The sequence below is a fragment of the Equus quagga genome, chromosome 1, assembly GCF_021613505.1.
Source record: "Equus quagga isolate Etosha38 chromosome 1, UCLA_HA_Equagga_1.0, whole genome shotgun sequence".
NCBI classification, from domain to species: domain Eukaryota; kingdom Metazoa; phylum Chordata; class Mammalia; order Perissodactyla; family Equidae; genus Equus; species Equus quagga.
Window position 1 is genome coordinate 130885170 of NC_060267.1, and position 23029 is coordinate 130908198.

Genomic DNA, 23029 nt, shown 5'->3' on the forward strand with positions numbered 1-23029 from the left:
ACTTTCCTCCCACCTAGACTAGGGGACTCCAGGGAAATTGATCTATTTTAAAACTTTCAGCCAAGGGAAAGGTGAAAAAACTAGCTTTGAGAATCCATAACCACAGCTGGCTCTTGCACAGATCTACAGTGTGAGGTGGTCCAAAAACTTCAAGTAGAGAATGTAGTTTAAAGGGGTTCTTGGTTGGTAGTGCCCCAGGCATTGGCAGAGACAAACCCTCTGAAGGACCATGTGTTCAACTTAGACCTCAGAGTATTTCTCCAGATAGAGTTCCAAAAAACATGAACACACAGTAAAGATTTTTGTAAAAATCACAAAACCTGAAGAAAACAAGCCACCATAAGTGATAGTTGTTAAAAAGAACAAACAGCAGAACCAGAAGGCAAGAACTTCAGAAGTTGGAATTTTAAGACAAACACTATGAAATAAGTATGTTTAATATGTTTAAATAAATAAAAGAAGGGATTGAAAATATGAATAGAGGGCAAGAGATTATAAAAATACCAAGCAAATTTAAAGAGAACCAAATAAAATGTCTAGAGATGGGAAAATATAAAAACAGAATTTAAAAGTTCAATGAATAGGTTTACCTGCAAAGTGGTCATAGCAGAAGAGAAATTTAGTAAACTGAAAAACAGAGCAGAAGAAATTAAATAGAAGATGAAAAGATGGAATACTTGAAAGACAAGTTAAGATACAAAGAAGATAGAATTAGAAGGTCTAGCATAAATTTCATCAGAGTTCCAGAGGAAAAGAGAGATGTGGTAGGGACAGAGAATGTATACTGAAGAGAAATGAAAACATATGTCCATGCAGACTTGCACATGAATATTCTTAGCAGCATTATTTGTAATAGCCAAAACATGGAAACAACCTCAGTGTCCATCAATTGGTGAATAGATAGACAAAATGTGGCATATTCATACAGTGGTATATTATTCACCAATAAAAAATGAAGTACTAATAACATACTACAACATGGATGAACCTTGAAACATTGTGCTGTGTGAAGGAAGCCAGTCACAAAGTACATATGCTGTAAGATTCTATTTATGTGAAATTGCCAGAATAGGCCAATCCATATAGACAGAAAGTAGATTACTGGTTGCCTAGGACTGGATGTAGAGGGTGGAGAATGGAGTGTGACTTCTAATGGTTACAAGGTTTCATTTTGAGATGATGAAAATGTTCTAAAATTTGATTATGATAATGGTTGCACAATTCTGTGAATATACTAAAAACCATCAACTATACACTTTAAGCAGGTTAATTGTATGGCATGTAAATTATATTTCAATAAAGCTGTTAAAAAAGGGCAGCTAATGGAAAAGAGTCCCATTACCTTTAAAGGAATGAATTTGGAGTGATAGCTTGACTTCTTAATAGCTTTTATTAGCCAGAAGATAGTGGAATAATATCCTCAGTGTGTTGAGAGAAAACATCATTTAACCTAGAAAATTACTTTTAATCCTCAGCAACAATGTTGGAGAAAAAAGAATGAAGTTGAGATAGTTTTAGACAAAAATTGGGTTTGCCACCAATGAAACCTCACTAAAGGAAATTTTAAAGATTTTATTTTTTTCCTTTTTCTCCCCAAAGCCCCCTGGTACACAGTTCTATGTTCTTCATTGTGGGTCCTTCTAATTGTGGCATGTGGGACGCTGCCTCAGCGTGGTTTGATGAGCAGTGCCATGTCCGCGCCCAGGATTCGAACCAACGAAACACTGGGCCGCCTGCCGCGGAGCACGCGAACTTAACCACTCGGCCACGGGGCCAGCCCCAGGAAATTTTAAATTATGCATTTCAGGCAAAAGGAGACTCCTAACGGAATATCTGAGATGCAAAAATGAATAATAAAAATAGTGACAAATGTAGGGGTAAATATAAACAAACATGGACTGTAAAAAAATAGTTATGAGTTAAAAATAAAACAGGAAAGAACTAAAATACGTGACGATAATAATGTGTATGTCAGGAGAGTGGTAATTGGACTTAAAGTGTCTTAAGATCCTTATATTATTCTGAAAGAAGATAGACATATAGATTGACTTTAGGCTTAGATAAGTCAAAAGTGTAAGCATGTTATAATTTCTAGGGTAATGTTAGAAATAAATAAATATGTAAAATAAATATATATATAAAAGTATAACTTTTAAGTGAGTAGAGGCAAAAAAAATGAGAAAAAAGTTATTCAAAACAAAGCAAGAAAGAAAAGAGAAGAAATAGAAATGGTAGTATATATTAGCATGCACAAAGTAAGATGGTTGAAATAAAATCACATATCTGTAATGATAATAAATGCTTCATTTAATTTTATCAGACAGGGTAAAAGAATGTGGGTATATGCTATATACAAGAGACATCTACAACATAAGATTAAAGATACATTGAAAGTGAAAAAAGACACACTAGCCAAATGCTAACCATAAGAAGGCTGTTGCAGACTTTAAGGCAAAGAAACATTTTAGAGCTAAAAAATTGGCTGAACTACAAGGAGAAATTATTTCACCATTATAGTGGATAGTTTTAACTCACCCTTAAGTAATCAACAGAGGAGGCAAATTAAAAGATCGAAATATAGAAGACTTAAATTACCCAATTAAAAGTTTTTGAATGCAGATTTTTAGAATATTGCGCCCCAAAATTGTTGGATACGTATTTTTTTCAAGCACAGAGTATAGAAAGTACATTTGTGATAACTGACCACATTCTGTGTCATAAAGCAGGATACACCAAATTACAAGTGACCAGTATCAAGCAGACCATGTTCTCTATTCACAAAGCAAGTGAGAAATAAAAACACAAAGAAAACTAGGAAACATCCACGTATTTGGAGATTAAGAAACATACTTCTAAGTTATTCATGAGTCAAAGAACAGATAATAATGGAGATTAGAAAATATGTAGGACTGAACAATATGTCAAGACTACGTATCAAACTAGTGTGATCAAGCTAAAATGATACTGAAGGGAAATTTATAGTCTTAAGGCTTATATGTGGAAAGAAAAAAGGCTGAAAATTAGTAAGATAAATGTCAACTTAAAAAGTTCGGAAAAGAAAACAGAATAAATCCAAAGAAAGTAGTAGGAAGGAAACAATTTCAAAATAAGAGCAGAAATTAATGAAATAGAAAATAAAAACATTAGATGATAAACACAGACAAATTGGCTCTTTGAAGAGATTATTTAACATGATGTTGCCTCTGCTGAGATTCCTCAAGAAAAAGAGAGTAAAAATAAAGAATATTGGGAATAAAAAAGAAGACATAATCATAGATGCTATAGATATCAAAAGATAAATGGGTCTTATGAAAATTTCATGCTGATAAAGGTGAAAATTTAGATGAAATGAAAAATTCTTAGGGGATAAAAAGCTTCTCAAAATTGACTCAAATAGTTAGAAACACGAATATTCTTAGAACCATTAAAGATGGATGAAGTAAGTAATGGTCTTCGGAAAAAGAAAGTATCAGCTCTAGATTGTTTTGCTGTTGATTTCTAATGAACATTAATGGAAAAAAGTTTTCAATTTTACACAGACCATTTCAGAACACATTAAAAGAAGAAACACTCCCTAATCTATTTGGAAGGCTAAATTGTTGCTAAGACCTGACAAGGACAGCGTAAGATAGGAAAATTACAAACCAATTTTCCCTGTAAACATAGATGAAAGATCCTGATAAAATATTAGCAAGCTGAATCCACTAAAATATAAAAAATATAATACATCATGACTTAGTGGAGTTTTTCATAGTAATGCAAGCAGAGATTAATATTTTAAAAATCCATTAATGTAATTCATTACAATAATATATTAAAGGTGAAAAGTGTGATATATCATGAGATGCAGAAGAATTGTTTGGTAATATTAAACATTCCTTAATGATTAAAGAAAAAACCTCTTGGCAAGTTGTAATAAAAGGGAACTTTCTGAAACTTAAGAGTGCCTATAAAAAGCTAAAGCAAGCATCAAACTTAACGATGAAACATTGACATTCTTCCCTTTAGGACCAGAACAGGACAAAGAAGCCACAATTTCCACCAGGCCCCCCTGTCTTTCTGCATGGCCTGTGGCTGGTCTGGACTTCTTCACAGCATGGTGGTCACAGGGTGGTTGGACTTCTAATGTGGTGGCCGGCTTCCAGGGGGAGGAAGCTGCAGCCGCCAGTCCTACAGGCTAGGGCCGGAACAGGCGTCCTGACGCTTTTGCTGCGTTTAGCTGGTTGAAGCAAGTCATAGTCCAGCCCAGGTTGGAGAGGAGGGTAGAGAGACTCCACCCCTAGTTGTGGGAGTGGCATGTGTGTACAGGTAGGAAGAAACTGGTAAGAGTCGTCTTTGGAGATCATCTACCACAACTCCTATCAGCCTGGCAAAAATGTAAAAGCCTGATGACATAAGATATTGGCAAAGATGTGGAGTAATTGGCACATTACATACAGCTTGTGACTGTGAAAATTAATATAACTGCTTTGGAAAACATTTTGGTGTTATCTAGTAAAGTTGAAGATGTGCGTACTATGTGGTCCAGCAATTTAACTCCTATATTATTTTTGCTGTGTGTACCAGGTGATATGTGTAACATGTTCAAAATAGCACTTTTTGTCATAGCAAAAAACCTGGAAACAAACCCAAATGTCTGTAAACAGCAGAATGGACAAATAAATTGTGGTGAAGTCTTACAATGGAATCCTGTACTTCGTTGAAAATGAATGAATTGCATGTACAATAACATAATTTAATCTGCAGGATGTAAGATTGAGTAGAAAAAACCAAAATGCTAAAAAAGATTACATAGCACAGGGGCCAGCCCGGTGGCTTAGTGGTTAAGTTTGTGTGCTCTACTTTGGTGGCCCGGGGTTTGCAGGTTTGGATCCCAGGTGTGGACGTAGCACCTCTTGTCAAGCCATGCTGTGGTGGCATCCTACATAAAATAGAGGAAGATTGGCACAGATGTTAGTTCAGCAACAATCTTCCTCAAGCAAAAAGAGGAATATTGGCAACAGATGTTAGCTCAGGGCTAACATCAAAGAGAAAAAGAATATATAGAGCACAAAGTTAAAAACTGTGCAAAACTAAATGGTGTACTTCTTTTACAGATGCAAAAAAAAATTTGGTAAACTTAAAAGAGAAGCAAGGAAATGACAAACACAAAATTCAGGATGATAATTATTTCCAAAGGGGAAGAGAAGGAGATAGAAATGGGTTGAACTGGGTTAGAACAGGATGATTCTAATGATGTTTTTTGGTGAATTGAATGATGGATGTTTCTTGTATGATTTTTCCTTATACTTTTTATGTATTTTATGTTCCTTTGTGTCATCTTAATATTTAATGTAAGTAAAAAAATAAAAACCCCTAATGCTGCTTTTTTTTTTTTTTTTTTTTGAGGATTCTCTTTTGTCAAATGATGCCCTTGAATGATCATTTCCACTGTAGAGTGGCAGAAAGGGTCCAGGTTATGTCTTGGGTTAGTTACCTTTATTAGCTCCCTGTTGACCCTTCTGAGGACCATGGTGAATAGATTTTGTGGTTTCAAGGGTGAGTAGTAGGTTTGGCCAGCCATCTTTTTAAGCAAACTCGTGGCCTGCCTTGTTGGATTAATGATCATTGGCTATTGAAAATTAAGAGAAATTAGTAGTTCCCAAATGTAAATAGTAAGAGCTGCGGCTTCTAATTTCTTGCAATTTTGTTGTTTCACAGATTGATCAGCTGAAGCAGGAACTTTCAAAGAAGGAGTCAGAACTTCTTGCCTTACAAACAAAGCTTGAAACCCTTAGCAATCAAAATTCAGATTGCAAGCAACACATTGAAGTGCTTAAAGAGTCGCTTACTGCCAAAGAACAGAGAGCTGCCATCCTTCAGACTGAGGTAAGGCACTGTTTCAGAATTCCGGGCAGCAGACGTTGAGTTCGTAGAAAATGTCCTACCTGAACAGCTCTCTTTAGAAGATCCGTTATCCAGACTTTTGGGGCCAGATGTATCTTGGGTCAGATATTTTGGGGATTTTGGAAAGGTAAGACCCATTGCATGTATCATGGATTGTATAACACTTCCAGTGAGGTTGCAGCAACACCTCATAAGCAAACACATGGATATTTCTGCAGGAAAAAAATTTTTCACATTAAATTAAGGTAAATAAAGACCATCTAAGTAGCCACCTGTCAGTCCATGTCAGGTTGTATCAACAAAGGAGTTTGCTTCACCCTTGGAATTCTTTTTCATTTTTCAGAGTTTTTGGGATTTGGGAATCACAGATAAATGATTAGATCTGGAATGGTTTCATTTTATCAAAAATCATAGAAAAGTCAAATGTCATCTACCTTACTTTGCTGTGTGTCTGTATAGGCCCCCTCCTGGCACCTGAGGTTTCAAGAGTTTCTTACTTTCTAAGGCATATATCCTCAATTTTCAAGATTCTTTTACCATTGAAGAAAGTTGGTATTGTGTGAGTTTCTTAAAGAACATGTTGGTTTGTTATTTCTTATTCATACTTAGAAGAAAAATAAATATATGTTACTATCCTATTTCCTTGGTTCCCCTCATTGGATTATAACTTTGGGTCTGCTAAGAAATGCAAAACACAAGCTGGTTATTATGTAAATAAAACAGTTGCCAGAAAATAAATTATTACATGTGGGCAATAGCAAGAATGCGGTGAATCTCCCTGATTTTTGTGTTGAGGCAGTGTATGATGTATACCCCTTTAAGAGAAGGCTATCTAATCGAGTTGCATGTCCTCTCTTGTGCTCTTTGAGCCATGTCTTTGCATGTATATATTTTTGAGTCTGTGGGGAGGTTTGGATTTTCCTTAGGAGTTAATAGGGCTGTTGAGTAGGTCTGTGCTCTCATTTAAGGCGCAGGACAGTGTCTGGAGGAGAAAGAAAGCAGGTTCCAGATTGGATAGGTCTTGGCATGGACCTGACCTTGCCCCTACGCGCTTGACATTGGCTAGTAGGCAGTTATGTGATTGTGTCAAACCAAAAAGATTGTTTTGGCCTCAATGATGTGGATTTTTCACATTTAGGAAATATTTTTAGTTGTGTATAGTTCCATTTTGAAAGCATGGCTATTTTATTTTTTAAGGCAAAAATTTAAACTATGCCATGATTGGAAGGTGGCTTGTATCTCCTTTGAGGAGGCAGCCGTGAATAGTATCTAGAATCTGTGCCAAAACTGTAGCCACCATCACATGTGGCTATTCAAATTTAAATTAATTAAAATTCAGTAAAATTTAAAAAGTTGTTTCTTAGTTACACTAGCCACATTTCAAGTATATAATAATCACATGCGGCTAGTCACTAGTATATGGGACAGCACAGCTATAGAACATTTCTCCCATCTAGCAATTGTCTAGGATAGGAGTCAAAAACTGTGGCTTGCAGGAAAAATCCTTCCCTCCACCTGTTTTTGTAAATAAAGTTTTATTAAAACAGACACCCTTTTTCATCTGTGTGTTGTCTTTGGCTGCTTTTGAGCTACAGCAGCAGAGTTTAGCACCAGCAGAGACCATAAGGCCTGCAAAGCTGAAAATATTTACTCCTTGGCCCTTTACAGAAAAAGCTGGCCAACCCGTGGCTTTGGGATCTTGTGGGAAGAGAGTTGAGTGGGAATTGGAATGCCTGGCTCGTTCTCTCTCTAGCTGTCTTATTACTCTGAAGAGGGCCAGATAGTTTGCCGACCCCCATTCTAGAGCATGAGTTTTTCTTCACAGTGGTTATTCACAAAGCAATTGATTGTACCCACAGTTGTCTTAAGTTGGCAATAATACCAGCGTTACTAATAGAGTTAGCGTAATTGTGTTTCTGTGTATCGGGTAGAAGGAAATTTGAGAAGTGAGGCAGTCAGGCTTCTTGGCGATTCCTCTCTAGAAGGAAAGAATGAGAAAAGTCAGCTCAGAAAGGCTTACCACCTTCCTCTCACTACAATGCACTGATGAGTGCTGTATTCCCTAGTCCCTTTCCCTTCTCTTATTCTCTCTCCTGTTTTACCTGTCTCAAGTTAATGTAGTCCAAATTAGACCTATACATATTTCATGAAAAAGACAGTGATGACGTTATGTGGATAGCTTCTGACCCACGTTCAATAATTAAAATGACCCAATAAAGAAATGGTGCTTTGAAGTAGAACAACTTATTCTCCATGTGCAGAGAAAGTGAGAGGATTTTCTAGTTTTCTTCTTTGAAGTTGGAAGTGTGAGCTTAATGATTTTATCACTTGGAAACATCTGAGGAATTTTCTTTTGCTTTTTTTCCTTCTTTTAACATCTTAGTAAATAGAAATGGAGAAAGTTGCCTAATGATGTCCGTCTCTTAGACGGAGTGATTTAGGTTGAAATTAGCTCTAATTTTTGGATCATAGGCAAAAGGTTTTTGGCAGAAGGGTAAAATACATTAAAGTGATTTTCCCGCTTCTTGGAGAAACATAGGGAAATAAGTCTCCCTGCCTCGTGTGCAGTGAGTTAGTGGACGAGTGTTCCGTGGATGAGCTATGCCATGTTTCCTTGGGCCCTGCGGCGAAACACCTGAGTTTAAGTTCACATGAAAGTTATGGTGCTCATCCTTGGAGGAGGTTACATGTAATATCTCCTTCCAGGTAGATTCTTGAGTGATTCCTGAAAGCTCTTGCCAAAATAGAAGAGGGCTCTCTCCAGAATAGGAAGAGCCCTGCTAGTGTCTCTGGAAAATCTGTGCCATCAACTGGCTTTGGCTAATCTTAGAATATAGTATAAATGACAGATGTCACTGGCCTAACAGTTCGTCTCTGCAAGAAAGGCTTTTGCTCCCAGAGAATGTGCATTTGGGAGGTGGTAGCATGAAGGGTGGTTCGAAGGGTGGGAGGCAACTTGTCTGGGTTTGCGGCTATGTGGCTTGGCTCCTGGCTTGGTTTGTTTTTACTTGTACAAATGCCCAGACGTTCTGTGACGTGTGTGCAATAAATCAATGGAATAATAATTACACACACACAGAGATACACCACATAGCTCTTAACATAACATTTTACTTTTTAAAATAGCTTCAAAGGACCCCAAGGCCAAGTTTCTTATTTTGCTACTTCCCTTGATGTTTCCTATGTACCAACTTAACCCCATCTCCCAACACATTAACTCCATGGCAGTAGAGATAATAACTGGCTTTCTTTGGCACCTTGATTTTTCCGGATTTCAGTGAATAATTGCCAGAACATTTCAGAAATTAGGAATAAGAAAGGCCTGGCTGTCACCCTATGATGTGAAATAAAATGTTGTACGAAGAACACAGCATTTAGAAGTGGGAGATGTGTGGACGTGCATCAGCCTCCCCATTCAATAACCATGACTTGAACAAGACTTGAACTTCTCTGCACCTCCATGTCTTGATCTATAAAATGGCCATAATTGTGCCAGCCTGATGCATCATTTATATGGAAAGTGCTTTGACTCTAGTAAAGGGTTTAGCTATAAATTGTGTTGATTATTATCGTTGCTGTTATTATTACTGTTGTATATCAGGGATGTTTGGGGAATTCTCTACTTCACGTCTCATCTTTTCATCCATTCTGTGTATTCTATCTCTGTGAGTCTCCTTTGAATTTTTGGTGTCTGTATTTACTGAGGTCAGACTTTTATATTTCAATTGAGTCGCTTTTTTCTGTCTCAGAATAATACAGAGAAATGAAAATACTATGAAAGTACCACTTATTTTGTTCTATCCCCAGATTAAGAGATTTCTTTCTGTTTTCTGGCAGTTTTCCCCAGCCTGGCATGGTTTCTAAACTGCCGGGCATGACACTCTTTGGCATGCTTTCTGAAAGATGTGTTAAATGTCAGTTGTCTATGATGATTGCTTTTATACTCCTTTCTGTTCTGAACAGGTCAGGGAAGAGTTCTACTTGTCTAAGAGTAAACACTTGAGAAGCTGTTAATTAACAGAGAGTGTAGGGGTTTTGTGTTTACGAAGGTGAAAGGCAGCACATGCAGGTTAGGTTAGTGGCAGCTGCATAGCAAGGGTCCATAACATTTTTGTTTTTGTTTTTTAAATGTTATCAATGTAGGAGAGAATCTCATGCAATCTATCGGTTCACTTTCCAGAAAAATTCACTTCTATACATATACGCTCATTCACACAGAATAATGTGTATAATTTCAGGCAGTTTATAGATGCCCTGAAGCATTTCCAAGAGTTTTACATTAAAGATCCCTGCAGTTTTCATTCCACACATTTAGATTTCATGTGTTATTTTTATTCAACACATATTTTTCAAATGACTACTATGTGCCAGATATGGTTCCTGCCCTCATCCAGCCAACATTCTGTTGGGTATATAGATATATGACAGACAACTTTGTATTCTATGTTATAGTACAATAAACGTTCAGTGATTTCATTATCACTGGTTACTAATAATTCCACACAAAATCTTAATTGGATGTCATCTTCCTTCTGTTGTTTAAAAGCAGATAGGTAAAGGAAGGAAAGAAGATAAAAAGAAAAATGTTTAGCTCCTTTGAAGACTAAAGTATGCAAGCTGTATGAAATACCCATTTATATTTTTTATAATTGAAGGCTAATATTGCTAAGGTGATTACTCTGATAATGTTAATTTTATGTTTTGGTTAAAGCTGATTCTCTTTGAGTCCACACTCAAGTAACTTGGCTGTCCTTGAGAAAGGGAATGGTTTTATGGGGTTACATACACTCTGCTGGCTTGATTATTTCCGGAGTTACTGCATCTACTTAGAAATGCTCCGGTCGGCTGTCCTTCAGATAGACCCTTCCTTTGACTTGTCTAAATGGGTGAGGTATCATTTGATAATATTTTATTGAGCATCTGTGATGTGCAAGGTGCTGGACGAGGTGGGACCCATAATCTTAGGGGCTATTGGTCTTGGACTTTTTAATTCCGTTTTATTGCCCAAATGTCTACAGAGTGTCTTACGATTGCTATATGAGTTTCAGGAACTGTGGCTGTTTTCTGTGTGACACTTTGTTTTAAACTTGACTTACAACTTGTGAAGTTGATATTGTTGAGCCTATTTTTAAGATGAAGAAATAGAGGCTCAGAGAGGATGTGTAACTTGCTCAAGATCACATAACGGTAAGTGACAGGCCTGGGTTCCCGAGCCCTGTACTCTCAACCAGCAGTCTTGTGCTTTCCATAAGAGTCCCAGTGGATTGAGGGCTTCCTTTTCAAGGAGCTGAGATACTTTATCTCGTAGCAAAGTTTATGGCAAGTTCTATAATTCTGTTTTAACAGGTGAGTTCACTGGGGTTTCAAGAATGTTTACTAGGTACAACCCTGTACTGGCTATGAAGAGGGATTAGAATGAATAACTCTGAGACTTAAATCCTCATCGTAACATTATGGCTGTGATAACAGTAACACTGTGGCCATAATAATGAAAGATATTGCCCAAACTCTGGGGAAGCTACCATTTTTCATGATGTCTAGAATCCTAGTATATTAAGTACAATTTATTGTATAATATTTAGTTTTTGTTGCTTTAAAGATGTTTATGATTATATGTGTACATATATTCATACCATGCATGTACACTTTGTAAAGAAAAAGTAAAAGCATGGGCAACAGTGTCTGACTGTTTCCTCTTTGTGTTGGAGACTCAGGTGATCTTTAATTTGTCTACGATACACATATTATACATTTGTAATGTAAAAAATTGAATGCATCTTTAACAGAAGTGGTGATGATCACTTCTTCAGGGAGGTTGTGTAAGGTGTTGGTGGAGGAGGAGGTGTTTTCTGAGCCCGTGGCAGCATTTTTCAGTCTCTGAGTCACAGATGACTCAGTGCGATGACACAGCCAGAAAGCAAACTTGGATTGTCAGTTTTCAAGATGAATCATAAAAATGAAGCTTTTGACAATGAAAATGTTGTTGTTACATGGAGAAAAGAACAAGTTTTATGAGTCCTTTTTTCTTGGTTTATTTGCATTGAGGTGGGCCCTCTACCCCACTTCATGGTGAGGCTAGGACTCTTGGGTATAAAGGTCACTGTGATGAGGAGTCGGGAATGCTTTGTGGCTTCCAGGGACTCTGAGACTAGATGCATTCACACAGGGCTTTGCAAACTATTCCAGATACTTAAGGAACTACTCTTTCCTCTGAACTCACACGTTTTGAGCAAAGGAGTTTTTTAAATGGATGGAAATAATATTTGCCACAATATATAAGGTGGGATTTACAAAGAGTGCTCCTTTACTCCTAAACAGAAATTTCATTTTCCTTTTTACCTCCCGCTGTGGTTGACTGCTAGTAGTAAAGTCCTTTTTAATCATTTCAGTCCTGCCTTCAAAGGATAATATTTGAAATGGCCTTTTTGGGATAGATGTTTGTTTAGTGCCCTTCATAATCACGGCATTAAAAGTGAGGTGCTTTTTAAAAAAGCTAGTAGCATACGACAAAACCAACTTTTAAGACTGTCAAATTATACCAGTACCATGTCACAGTGCATTGTCTTACTTTCAAGACTTGCAAGGAATGTCTTTAAAATTAATAAATTAAGATACTTGGTGAAAAATATACAAAATAAAATTCTGGTGTCGCTTGTATTTTTCCATTCTAACCTGTCATTGGCTTCACATTTTAAAATGTTTTTATTTGACCGGGAAAGGCATCATTTGAAATTTTTATTGATAACACTTTAACTGCAAGAAAAAGACATAAACCTGCAAAGCTATAACTATCATGGTGGCCACAATTGGGAGGTCTGCAAAATGGTTTATTACCAGTAGAAAAAAAATGTTGGGAACCACAGTCATTATAGGGGTCACCACCTCTGCTATGTGCATTTTATTTTTTTCCCTTTTCATTTTGAGGGTATGTATGATGGCAGTGCCAAACTACACACTTTCCCCTCCCCTAGTGTCTGTGGGCTTTGTTTTGATTCTCTCTTTATTAACGATGTGAAAACTTTGGGGTCACATAAAAATGAGCTAGGGTCAGGCTTTGTGGGTCCCAGAATGTGAAAAATGTCCTTATATCTAGCTAGTGAAGGCATTGTTTAAAGGGACTACGTTTTACTTCCTGAGAGTTTTAGCTGTTGTGCAGATTTTAGTTATCTGGGTGAACTTTGTAAGGCAGCCTAATACTCTTGCTTTCTTAAGGTAAAACATGAAAGACCTGTGGTAGAGGAATTAACATGTCTTGTGGGTGTTGGCTGCAGTTCCATGGCAATTTCTGGCCTATCAAAGGATGGTGCAGGTAGCTACAGACATTATTTTGTTCTATAGGTCAAGAGTCTTGTACTTCTGTTGTCATTATTGTTGTTCAGGCCTTCAGAGAATGCCTTATTTAACACCTTGTTAGTATAAAATTGCTTTTGACTTCATAAACACAGGTGTTCAGTTTGAATCTTAATGAACTGTGAAATAGGTAGATGTCTGAAAGGAAATTCTATAAATTGTGAACATGGCTCTGTCAGCACACTAAACGGATTAGGGAAGTTCATTGTCTGCCCTGTAACTGAACACCAATGTGATGCATGGACATGAATTAGTCCTGAAAAGCCAATAAATGGAAAAGAAAAGTAGAGCCTAGGAGATGTTGATTGTGTGGGTTCCCCCCACCGCAAATGAAGGCTGGTGCAGAAGGGCTCGGAAATCAGAATGGCCATTCAGAGCACGGCCAAGAAGAAATACATATGAGCAGACAACACAGAATTTATAGAGTAAAACCACAAACACCTTATTTTCCATTGTACTAAAAAAATGATATTTTACAGTGCTCATTTTGTATGTAATTCTGCTTTCAATTTTTTATTGTCACTGCAGCTCGAATCTCATTATACGTGTTCCAACAAAAATCCTTTTTTAATCAAAAACTTTCCAATCCTTAGCCCATTGTCAACTTATTTTGAGCAACTTATTTTTCTAGTGAAACAAAAGAATTTCATCCTTCTTCTTGAGCTCATTGGGATGTTATTTGACCTCTGTGGCTAAACATGTAATTAAGATAACTGAATCATTTTAATTTCTACATTAAATCTCTTCATAATCTGCATCCATTGTTTTGGGGTGTAGAGATATGGAGGTAGAGGCCTTTATATTATTTTAAAGAAAAGAAATAGATCATTAGTGCTTTTGTTTGGTTATACTTCTGTTTGAAAAAGGCATTGTCTATACTATATTAAGCTGCAACTGGAAGTGACACTATTCAATTAGCCAATCATCTCTGAGGAAGTACATGTCCACTGGTAAGTGTTTCCTGGTGAATGGTTTGCAGGAGAAAAAGAATGTATTTCTATCATGCCAGGGGGAAGCTGACTTGCCACTTTAAAAAGATGACAGAATTTAGGAGGAGGGAAATCCAGCAAAACTCTCCTGACCTCCGAGCTCACGTTCTTTCTTTCTTTCTTCTTTTTTTGGTATGAATTTTATGGAAAACAGAATGTAAGTAATTCCGTTGATTTTTTTTCCTTTTGGGGGACAACCCTTGGAAATAACCACTTTATCTTGCGATTACATTCTCCTGACACTGGACCCACATTTGTAGCACTTGCTTCCTTTCCTCTGGAAAAAGGCTAACATTTGCTGTGGTTCAGTTTCTTTATGTGTATATTTACTTATCAAACCAACATGTAAAGAGTGAAGTTACATTGCAGGGCTTCTGTAAGAATCTTTTATCCATTTTCATATGAACTTTATTCTTTTTTAAATTAAATACAGGTATTTATTGCATACAGACATAGACTTCCCCTCTTTTGTTTTATTAAAAAAAGAGCGAGAATACAACTTGAGGTCATAAGTTGTGTTAGATGAGAATCATTTTAACCCTAGAAGTTTGCTTTTATTGCAAGCAGTTCTGTCTTGAAGTGTGTGAAATTTATTTTCTTGCATTTATTTTTTATTTTGTTCTTTCACTTTCAAATGTCGGTGATTTCTTAAATTGTTATGCCTATAACAGAATGATGTTTGGCCTCTAAAATATGACTTGGCGGTTGTTAATTTGAAACTGGACAGATCCTAAGTTCTGTCGTTAAGATCTGGCCACGTGTGAAGGAAAAGACAAGACCCAACCCCTCATTTCCGAGTATGACTCCCTAGCCTCATGCCAGCAAGGCTGGGTGTCAGGAGGGTCCGCTTTCTCCGTGTCGATGACCACCTTTGACAGCTCTTCCGAGAGCGGTGCAGGAAGAAGGGAAAGGTGTGACCAGGAGAACTGCTTGGGACTGCCAGAGATCCAGACCTTAGGATTTGTCAGCTCTTCATCCTCACTCCCATCCAGAGTCGAAAAGTACGTTTGGGGAAAGGTGCACATGAATTTTAAAGATTTGATTTGGAAAAGTTTAATCATATTTGCACTTTACTGTGCCTGTGTGTGTGTGTATGTGTGAGAGAGAAAGAGACAGACTACTAAGATATGGAATTAGCATTGTTTTGATAATCTTCTTTATTGGATCTCCAGTAGGTTATTTATAAAGTACCTACTATGTGTTAGGCATGGTGCTGGTGCCGGAATACAGAAGTAAACAAGAGATAAATGTTACCAACATTACCACCCATAATATGATTATTGAAAAAAGTTTAGGAATTGTTTGTAGTTCTTTTAGTCCTTGAGTATCCACTGGGATTGATTCATGGAAGATTCCATCTAGTAGACTGTTGGTTTTTTGAGAAAGCAACCCCATAAAGACCTTGGTTATGGAACAGGGCCTCTGAGTAAGCCCGTGAAAGTACCTAACCAAAAGGAGAACTTGTTTTTATGCTTGGAGCCCTTTTCATTTCAAATCCTTAAATTCTCAAGGGTCACTTTCTTGGATAAAGTCTCTGATAGAGGTTGTGTGGGACACAAAAATATAATCTCGTTCCTCAGGGACATTGTAGCCTAGCTGGGATTTTCATTACTGTGTTGCACTGGAGTATTTATTTTGCCCCTTAATTAACCTAGTATTTATATAGAAGGAAAAATTCATTGCAATATAAGCTTCTTGAAGAAAAAGATCTTGTGGCTTTTCCACTGTGCTATATGAGCCCTGAGAGCAGTGCTTGACACAATATAGGAACTCCAAAAATATTTGTTGGATCTATTGTTGCTCTCCTGTATCATTGGAGGTGTAGTGAGAGAATTAGATGAGCTATTGCATCATGGGAGCAATGGAAATATCTAGGCTTAGGTGATGCTTTAGTATTAGGAGAAAACATGGATTAATTCCTCTATAACTTAGGTATGGGGAAAAGTTTCCTAATTATGAATCAAGATTTTGTAGCAATAATGTGTAAGATTAATACATTTGATAACATAAAATAATTTTTGCGTGGCAAAATTATCATAGGCAGAGTAAAAGATAAATAACAACTTGGGTGACCTACTTGCAAGTTATACTGCAAATAAAGGATTCATATCCCTAATAAATGAAGTTTTTAAAAACAGAGAACCAAAGGGCCAACAGCTCTGTAGAATAATGGGCCTGATATATAGATAGTGCACGGAAAAGTAAATATAAATGGTGCTTAATTTATAAGGCTCAGCCTGATGCATGATAAGAGAAAAATGCATATTAAAATTATATTTTAAAACAATTTTTCGCTTATTAGATTGGCAAAAACTAAAGACTTAAAATATACTCTATTTATTGGTAAGACTGTGGGGAAGACCAGCCCTCTAATAACATTGCTGGTAGGATTGCAAAATGGTATATCCCGTTTCAGAAAGGAATTTGGCAACATCTAGTAGATTACACATATTTACCTTTGACTCAGCACCCCCAATTCTAGGAATAGATCCCAAAGATACACTGGCAGAAATAAAAACTATCCAAGACTGTTCATTGCAACACTATCTGTAATAGTATAAGACTGGAAACAACCAAGATGTCTACCAGGAGGGGACTGATTGAATAAATCACTGTTATCCACAAAATGGGTTACTCTGTAGCTGTGTAAAAGATGAAGAGTGTCTCCGTATACCCATCTGGAGTGACCTCTAGGATATATTGTTAAATAAAAAGAAGGAAGATGGTGAAAAGTGTATAGGGTATGCTACTGTTTATCTAAGAAATTAAGGGAATGCAAATATATATGTGTGAGTGTATGTATTTGCTTATATTTAAAAAAAAATTGATGGACAAACCATAATAATAAAAAACGATCTACTTGTTTTGCAATAGAATGAGTGGACAGGGAGAGAACTTAGACTTCTTTGAATATATTTTGTTTAATAGATTTGACTTTTGAACCATGTAAATATTTTACATAATTATAAAGCAAAATTAAATCCAAAAAGGCAGTCCCTAAAAAGTTAAAAGGAAAATGAAACAAATGAATCTATGTGTGTATCTGTGTGGTGGTATAACTACACAGAGAAGAATCTGTTCCAAGTGACTTTAAAACACTTCGAGTGTGCATCTCTAGGGAGGGTATAGGCCAGGACAAAAAATCTACAAAGAATCTTAAACTTTTTGTAGTAATTGCTTTATTGGTTGTAGTGTGGGTCTTAGTATTCTAAAACAAGTGTGTGTGTGAAGAGTGATATAAAACAAATGAATGTTTCTGTTATTGTCAGTAAGAGCTGGGATTTTCAGTTGGGGGAAAGGAAATACAGATGCAAGACTGATGAAATTAAGTAAAAATAGTGTATGCCTAGGATATATTTCATATTTAAGAACATATAGATATACATAGATATATGTTATTTATATATATTTCTCCTAGCTGTGGCCCTGCAAAGTCCTAGAAACAAGAACCAGTCTGGTAGCAACGAGCACTCTTAGTGTCAAATTTACTGTTTTCCCACTAAAGACCTTTGTAGACAGAGAAGTCTGTGGCTGGGGCGGGAAATGATCCCTAGAACATCTTGGCATGCCAGCAAGCACAGGAGCTATCAAATGCTGATAGGGCATGGCAAAAGGACACAGGAGCAAATAAGAACTCTGCCCACTGGACGAAGAATTTAAGCATCAATAATACACAACATATGCTTAAATCAACCTTCAGAATGATAACTATTTAAAAAAAAACTCTTTCGTAGATTCTAGGGAGCCAACATATGATTTTTGAAATTGGTAAGTAAAAGGAAAGAAATGAGCATTTATCGTGACTCTTTTATATAAAATGTATCACAGGGTAATCAAAGAGTTGACAAAGAGAAGATCCTCTTTGTAGAAGTATTCCAGCTAAGAAAGAAAGAAAGAACGCTAGCCTATCACCATTTTGCAGCCTCTAATGATTTAATGGATCTGGGGATTGGGCTTTAGTGGATGTCACATCAAATATTGCACGCCTCCTGATGGAAGTGCACTCTATTGCCAGTGAAGGATTCTTGCCAGAAAAGGCAAACCTGAGTCTTACTGGAAATGCAGAGTACAGAGAGGGACTTGGCAGACAACTCCAAGGATGCAGCGAGCCAGCTCCCCACCATGGGAAACTCCTGTAGGAAAGATGACTCTGTGGGTTTCTTTGTTTGTTTGTTTTTTTAAATAACAGAACTTTTCAAGGAAAAAGTGAGAGGTAGAGAGGGAAACTAGATTAAAAACTAGGGACATATCAGCCAATCATGATATATGAACCTTCTTTGTATTCTGATTCAGATAAGCAAAATGGTAAAATTTTGAGTCAACTGGGGAAATTTGGAGGTTGAATTGATGATTGTAATGAATCATTGGTAAATTTTTCTAAGGTGTGATGGTGGAATTTTTTTTCTTTAATATAGGGTCCTTATCTTTTAAAAATGCGTACTAAAATATTTACAGATGAAATGATATAATATCTGGGATTCTATTTAAAATAATTAGGGGGCTGTCAGGGGAGTGGTTGGGGTCACAGAAGAAGCAGGAGTAGCCATGAGTGGACACTTGTTAAAGTGGGAAATGGGTACATAGAGATTCATTGTATTATTTTCTGTACTTTAGTGTATGTTTTATATTTACATAAGAAAATATTGAAAACAAAATAAAAGTAAATGAGTCAATGACCTACATAGGCTCCTTGAGTTTCATTCCTAGTGACATGGACATGCCACAAGATGTCTTCCACTTATCTACCTTGGGACTTTATGTCCTCATTTATACCGATGCTGTTGCTACTAAATTATTCTAAACTTGATGGTAACCCTGAAGATGATTTCAGACCTTTTATTGAATCAACTAAAGTACACTTCACAGAAGGAAAAAGTTTTGTTTTAACTCTTTGTAGTTTTTCTAAGTCTTTGTTTTTCTGAGGGGGTACTTGGGATATAAAAGATCTAGAAGAAAGCATTGGGAAATCTGATAGGGAAGCTGAATCAGTGGGCTTTTTATGTTGAAACGTTTGGAAATCTTTTTTCAATCCAGCCAGTCACTGTAAGCCTTTGCAACTGGCTGATGTCAAGGACCTGCTGATGACTCACTCCATTCAGGCGGGGTCAGTCCTCGATAACTTCCCTGGAAATGACTTGGGCTGCCAGGCACAGACTATGGCCACATGATTTTTTGCTTGACCTCATTTCTTTTACCCACGTTGGTGGCTATCAGCCATCAGAGGGTCTAGTTTCTATTTTGCTCTCAGTCTAAAAGTTTAGAAGATGTTATTTTGCCTGCGTGGATTTTTCTATTAATCTTACAGTCTGGGTGTTTTTTGATTAGTAAAACACAAGTCTGACTCATGGGATCCTGAATATTTATCTTATGTATTTTGGAAAGTGTATGTATATAAAAGATGAAATACAGGTAGTAAAAGCTTGTTAATTTTATTCTTCCTCTTTGCTGATTTTTTTGAAGCCTCTTAAATGCTACAAAAGGAGAAGCACATTCACTATGGACTAGTTAGAATGTGCCAGTGGGTGTTTTGTAAATTGAGTTTATCTAAATCCCAGTCTAGAAGAAGTAAGCCAGTTTTCTCTAGTCTTTCTCTAGAAAGTGAGTTTCAAAGTAATACTACATGTTGGATGAAATACAATAGAGCTAAGATCATTATCAAGATATCTTATGTACTGTAGAGTGGATTTGCAAACATAAAGAAGAAAGAGATGCTCATTAATTTAGGTAAGATTTGAGAGAGAATTAAGACATGGGCAATTTGAAAATATTTCTTTTGTTTACTTATAGATCTGGTATAGATAAGTTCCTGGCAAGCTCATTTCCAATTCTCTCTTTGCTTTTGGACTTATTTCTCATCTTCATTTCTCCATGTATCTTTAGGTCCTGGCAGACATCTATTCATGCTCATAATCCCGGATGATGTGGCCTTGATCACTTAGCACAGTACTTAACATCGAATTTCCAGAGTTGTTCTCTAACCTAACTGTAAATTTCTTGAGGATGGAGCCATCTTGTATTATTTTTTTCCTTTTTCTGAAATGTCTGGTTTTGCTCATTTCCCACTTTTTAGCTACTGTAGGTGTGGGTTGATATCAAAGTTGATATCCTTACAAGTTTTGGGAATGTTTCAGAGCCCAGGAAGATGTCGCACTGAGTGACCAATATGAAAAGTGAACGTAGTTTTGCATTTATTTTCATTTTTTTCTTTTCTTTTTTTTGAGGAAGATTAGCCCTGACTAACGTCTGCTGTCAATCCTCCTCTTTTTGCTGAGGAAGACTGGCCCTGAGCTAACATCTGTGCCCATCTTCCTCTACTTGATATGTGGGATGCCTGCCACAGCATGACTTGACAGGCATTGCGTGTAGGTCTGCACTTGGGATCCGAACTGGCGAACCCCGGGGCCGCCGAAGCAGAATGTATGAACTTAACTGCTGCACCACTGGGCCAGCCCGCATTTATTTTAATTTTTATAATACTTTGCTGAAATGCAAGTCTTTTAGAGATAAATTATTACACGAAGTCTCATCCTGGGCATTGTACTATCTACAAGCTGAAATTTGTAATTCAAATTAGAAACATTTCTAAAGCATGTAGTTCTTATTTTTATTGGCAAACTAATGCTTTATACTAATGATTAACATAATCAAAGTGTTTTTCCCTTAGGTGCTTGCAACTGGAAAAATCAATAGAATGAATTTACTAATGGCCTTAATGCAATTTGACACATTTTGCCAACAGGAAGTTTTATATAACATTAACTGAAACAATGGTAACATATCATGTTTATTAAACATTTACCAGGTGCCAAGCCCATTTGTGATGTCAAGTAATCCTCATATCAACCCTATGAGATTGGTATTACTTGATGGACTTTCTGAGTTTACAAAACTTTTATATCTGCAAAGTGGCCATAGTTAGAATGGATTTTAATAATTATCTATAATACATATTGACTGAGGAACCTCAGGGTAAGTTAGATGACACAGCCTTGTCCTTAAGATCTCCCCACATATAGACTCAGAACCAAAAATAATATCATGGAATATGTTCAATAATAAAGGCAGAAGCAAAGCACTTTGAGTCCCTGGGGATTAATGTGCTTGTGGGGGAGGGGCTCAAGACAGACGTTACAGAGGAGAAGACTTTCAGATGGGTCCTGAAGGATGAAAAGTGTTTGCTATGATGGAAAAGGTGGAGGAAAAAGGGTATGTGAAGCAGGAGAAATAGTGCAGAGGTGAAAGTGTGGCCTGGCCGAGGAACAGTGAATAATTCATTGTGGCTGGGGTGCGCTTTATTTCTGGGGGGTTGTGTGTAAGAGAGATTTGGGGGTGGGATGGGTAGATGGGGCTGAACAGCCTAGTGATGGAGAGGATCAGTTTCGGCATCAGAAGCAAGCCTGGTTTAGAGTCGCAGGTCTGAGTCTTCCTAGCTCTGTGTCAACTGAAAATTTGCTCATTCATTCATTCATTCAACGAATATTCATTGATGTCTTCTATGAAGCTGGCATTACCCTAAGTACTAGGGGTGAACAGTGAACAAAACAGGCAAAAATCCATCCCCCCCATGAAATTTACATTCTGGTGTGTTTGAGGGGGTGAGTGGAGAAAACAAATATGAAAAGGACCATTTAATGGCAAGTATGCTAAATCAGATAATGGTTTCTGGTGGAGGGAGGCGCCAGTGCCTAGGCCCTTAGGCAGGAGTGAGCTTTCTGTACACAGAACAAAGAGAAAACCAGTGAGGCCCAGGCAGAGTCAGTGAGAGGCTACTGGGAGAAGGTGAACTTGGAGAGGTAGACAGAGGCTGGGCCAAGGAGGGCCTTGTTGTCCACGGTGAGGAAATAAGGTTGTGTTCACAGTGCAGCGGGAAACTGCTAGAGGGATTTAAGCAAGGTGGTAGGTGGTCTGATTTACATTTCTAAAAGACCACTCTGGCTGCTATGTGGGGAATGGCCTGTATGGGGCAGAGTGGAGGCTGAGAGGCCAATGCAGACATCCTGGTGAGGAGTGATGGTGGCCTGGACCCGGGGATGGTGTGGAGGTGGAGAGAAGAGGATGGTTTTGTCATCCATTTTGAAGGGATAGTTGTCAGGACGTGTGGAGGAATTGGATATGGAGGGGGATGAGAAGAATCAAGGACAAATGCTGAGGTTTTAGGTTGGACTAACTGGTTGGGCAAGTCACTTATCTCTTTGAATTCCAGAGAGGTGTTCCAAGGATTAAATGGGATAGGGAAGGTACATGGAATGGTAGATGAGTTCATTATATGCTTTGTGTTTTCTTGGGGTGTTTGAACTCAAAGTATGAAGACACAAAGCCTGTAGAGTGGCAGAGAAGTTGAGAAAGGGCTAAAGAGTAGGTACGTAGTAGGAGCTGTGAGGCAACAGAAGCCATGAGCAAGCAGAAGCCATGAGGGGAAGAGAAAGGAGGGTGTTGGTAACAGCAACAGAAGCAATGGCAAAAGAGAGCTTGAATTATAAGACCAATGGGCGTTCTGGTGTCGCCCCTGAGCCACTCGATGTCCTGGGATGTTAGGAAGGGAATTTCCATTCTCCCCAAGTCCTGGCTGTACTGTTGCCCACAGTTTTCTGTTCTTCCTTTTGCCCTCCATGAATCCTCTCCACCTGGAAAAACCCAAAGTTGTCTACTCACCCCACCCGAATGAGCCAAAACAAGATGACTAGGCTTCTTTTTTTGTGTGTCAGAGGACACGTCTTTCTTACTACAAATGGGTTTTTATTTTTAAATTATAAAGAAATACACAAAAATATATTTGTATTGTCAATTTAAAAAACATAGAATAA

The 23029-nt window shown here is 37.4% G+C and overlaps 1 protein-coding gene across 1 annotated transcript in view; it reads left to right on the forward strand.

Annotated features, from left to right (window-relative positions):
* The window catches only part of ERC2 (ELKS/RAB6-interacting/CAST family member 2), a 703663-nt gene that overhangs the window by 264543 nt on the left and 416091 nt on the right, over positions 1-23029 (forward strand). The window contains exon 5 of the mRNA XM_046646460.1: positions 5701-5868. Within this exon, the coding sequence (XP_046502416.1) occupies positions 5701-5868 (168 nt within the window). The remainder of the gene's footprint in view (positions 1-5700; positions 5869-23029) is intronic.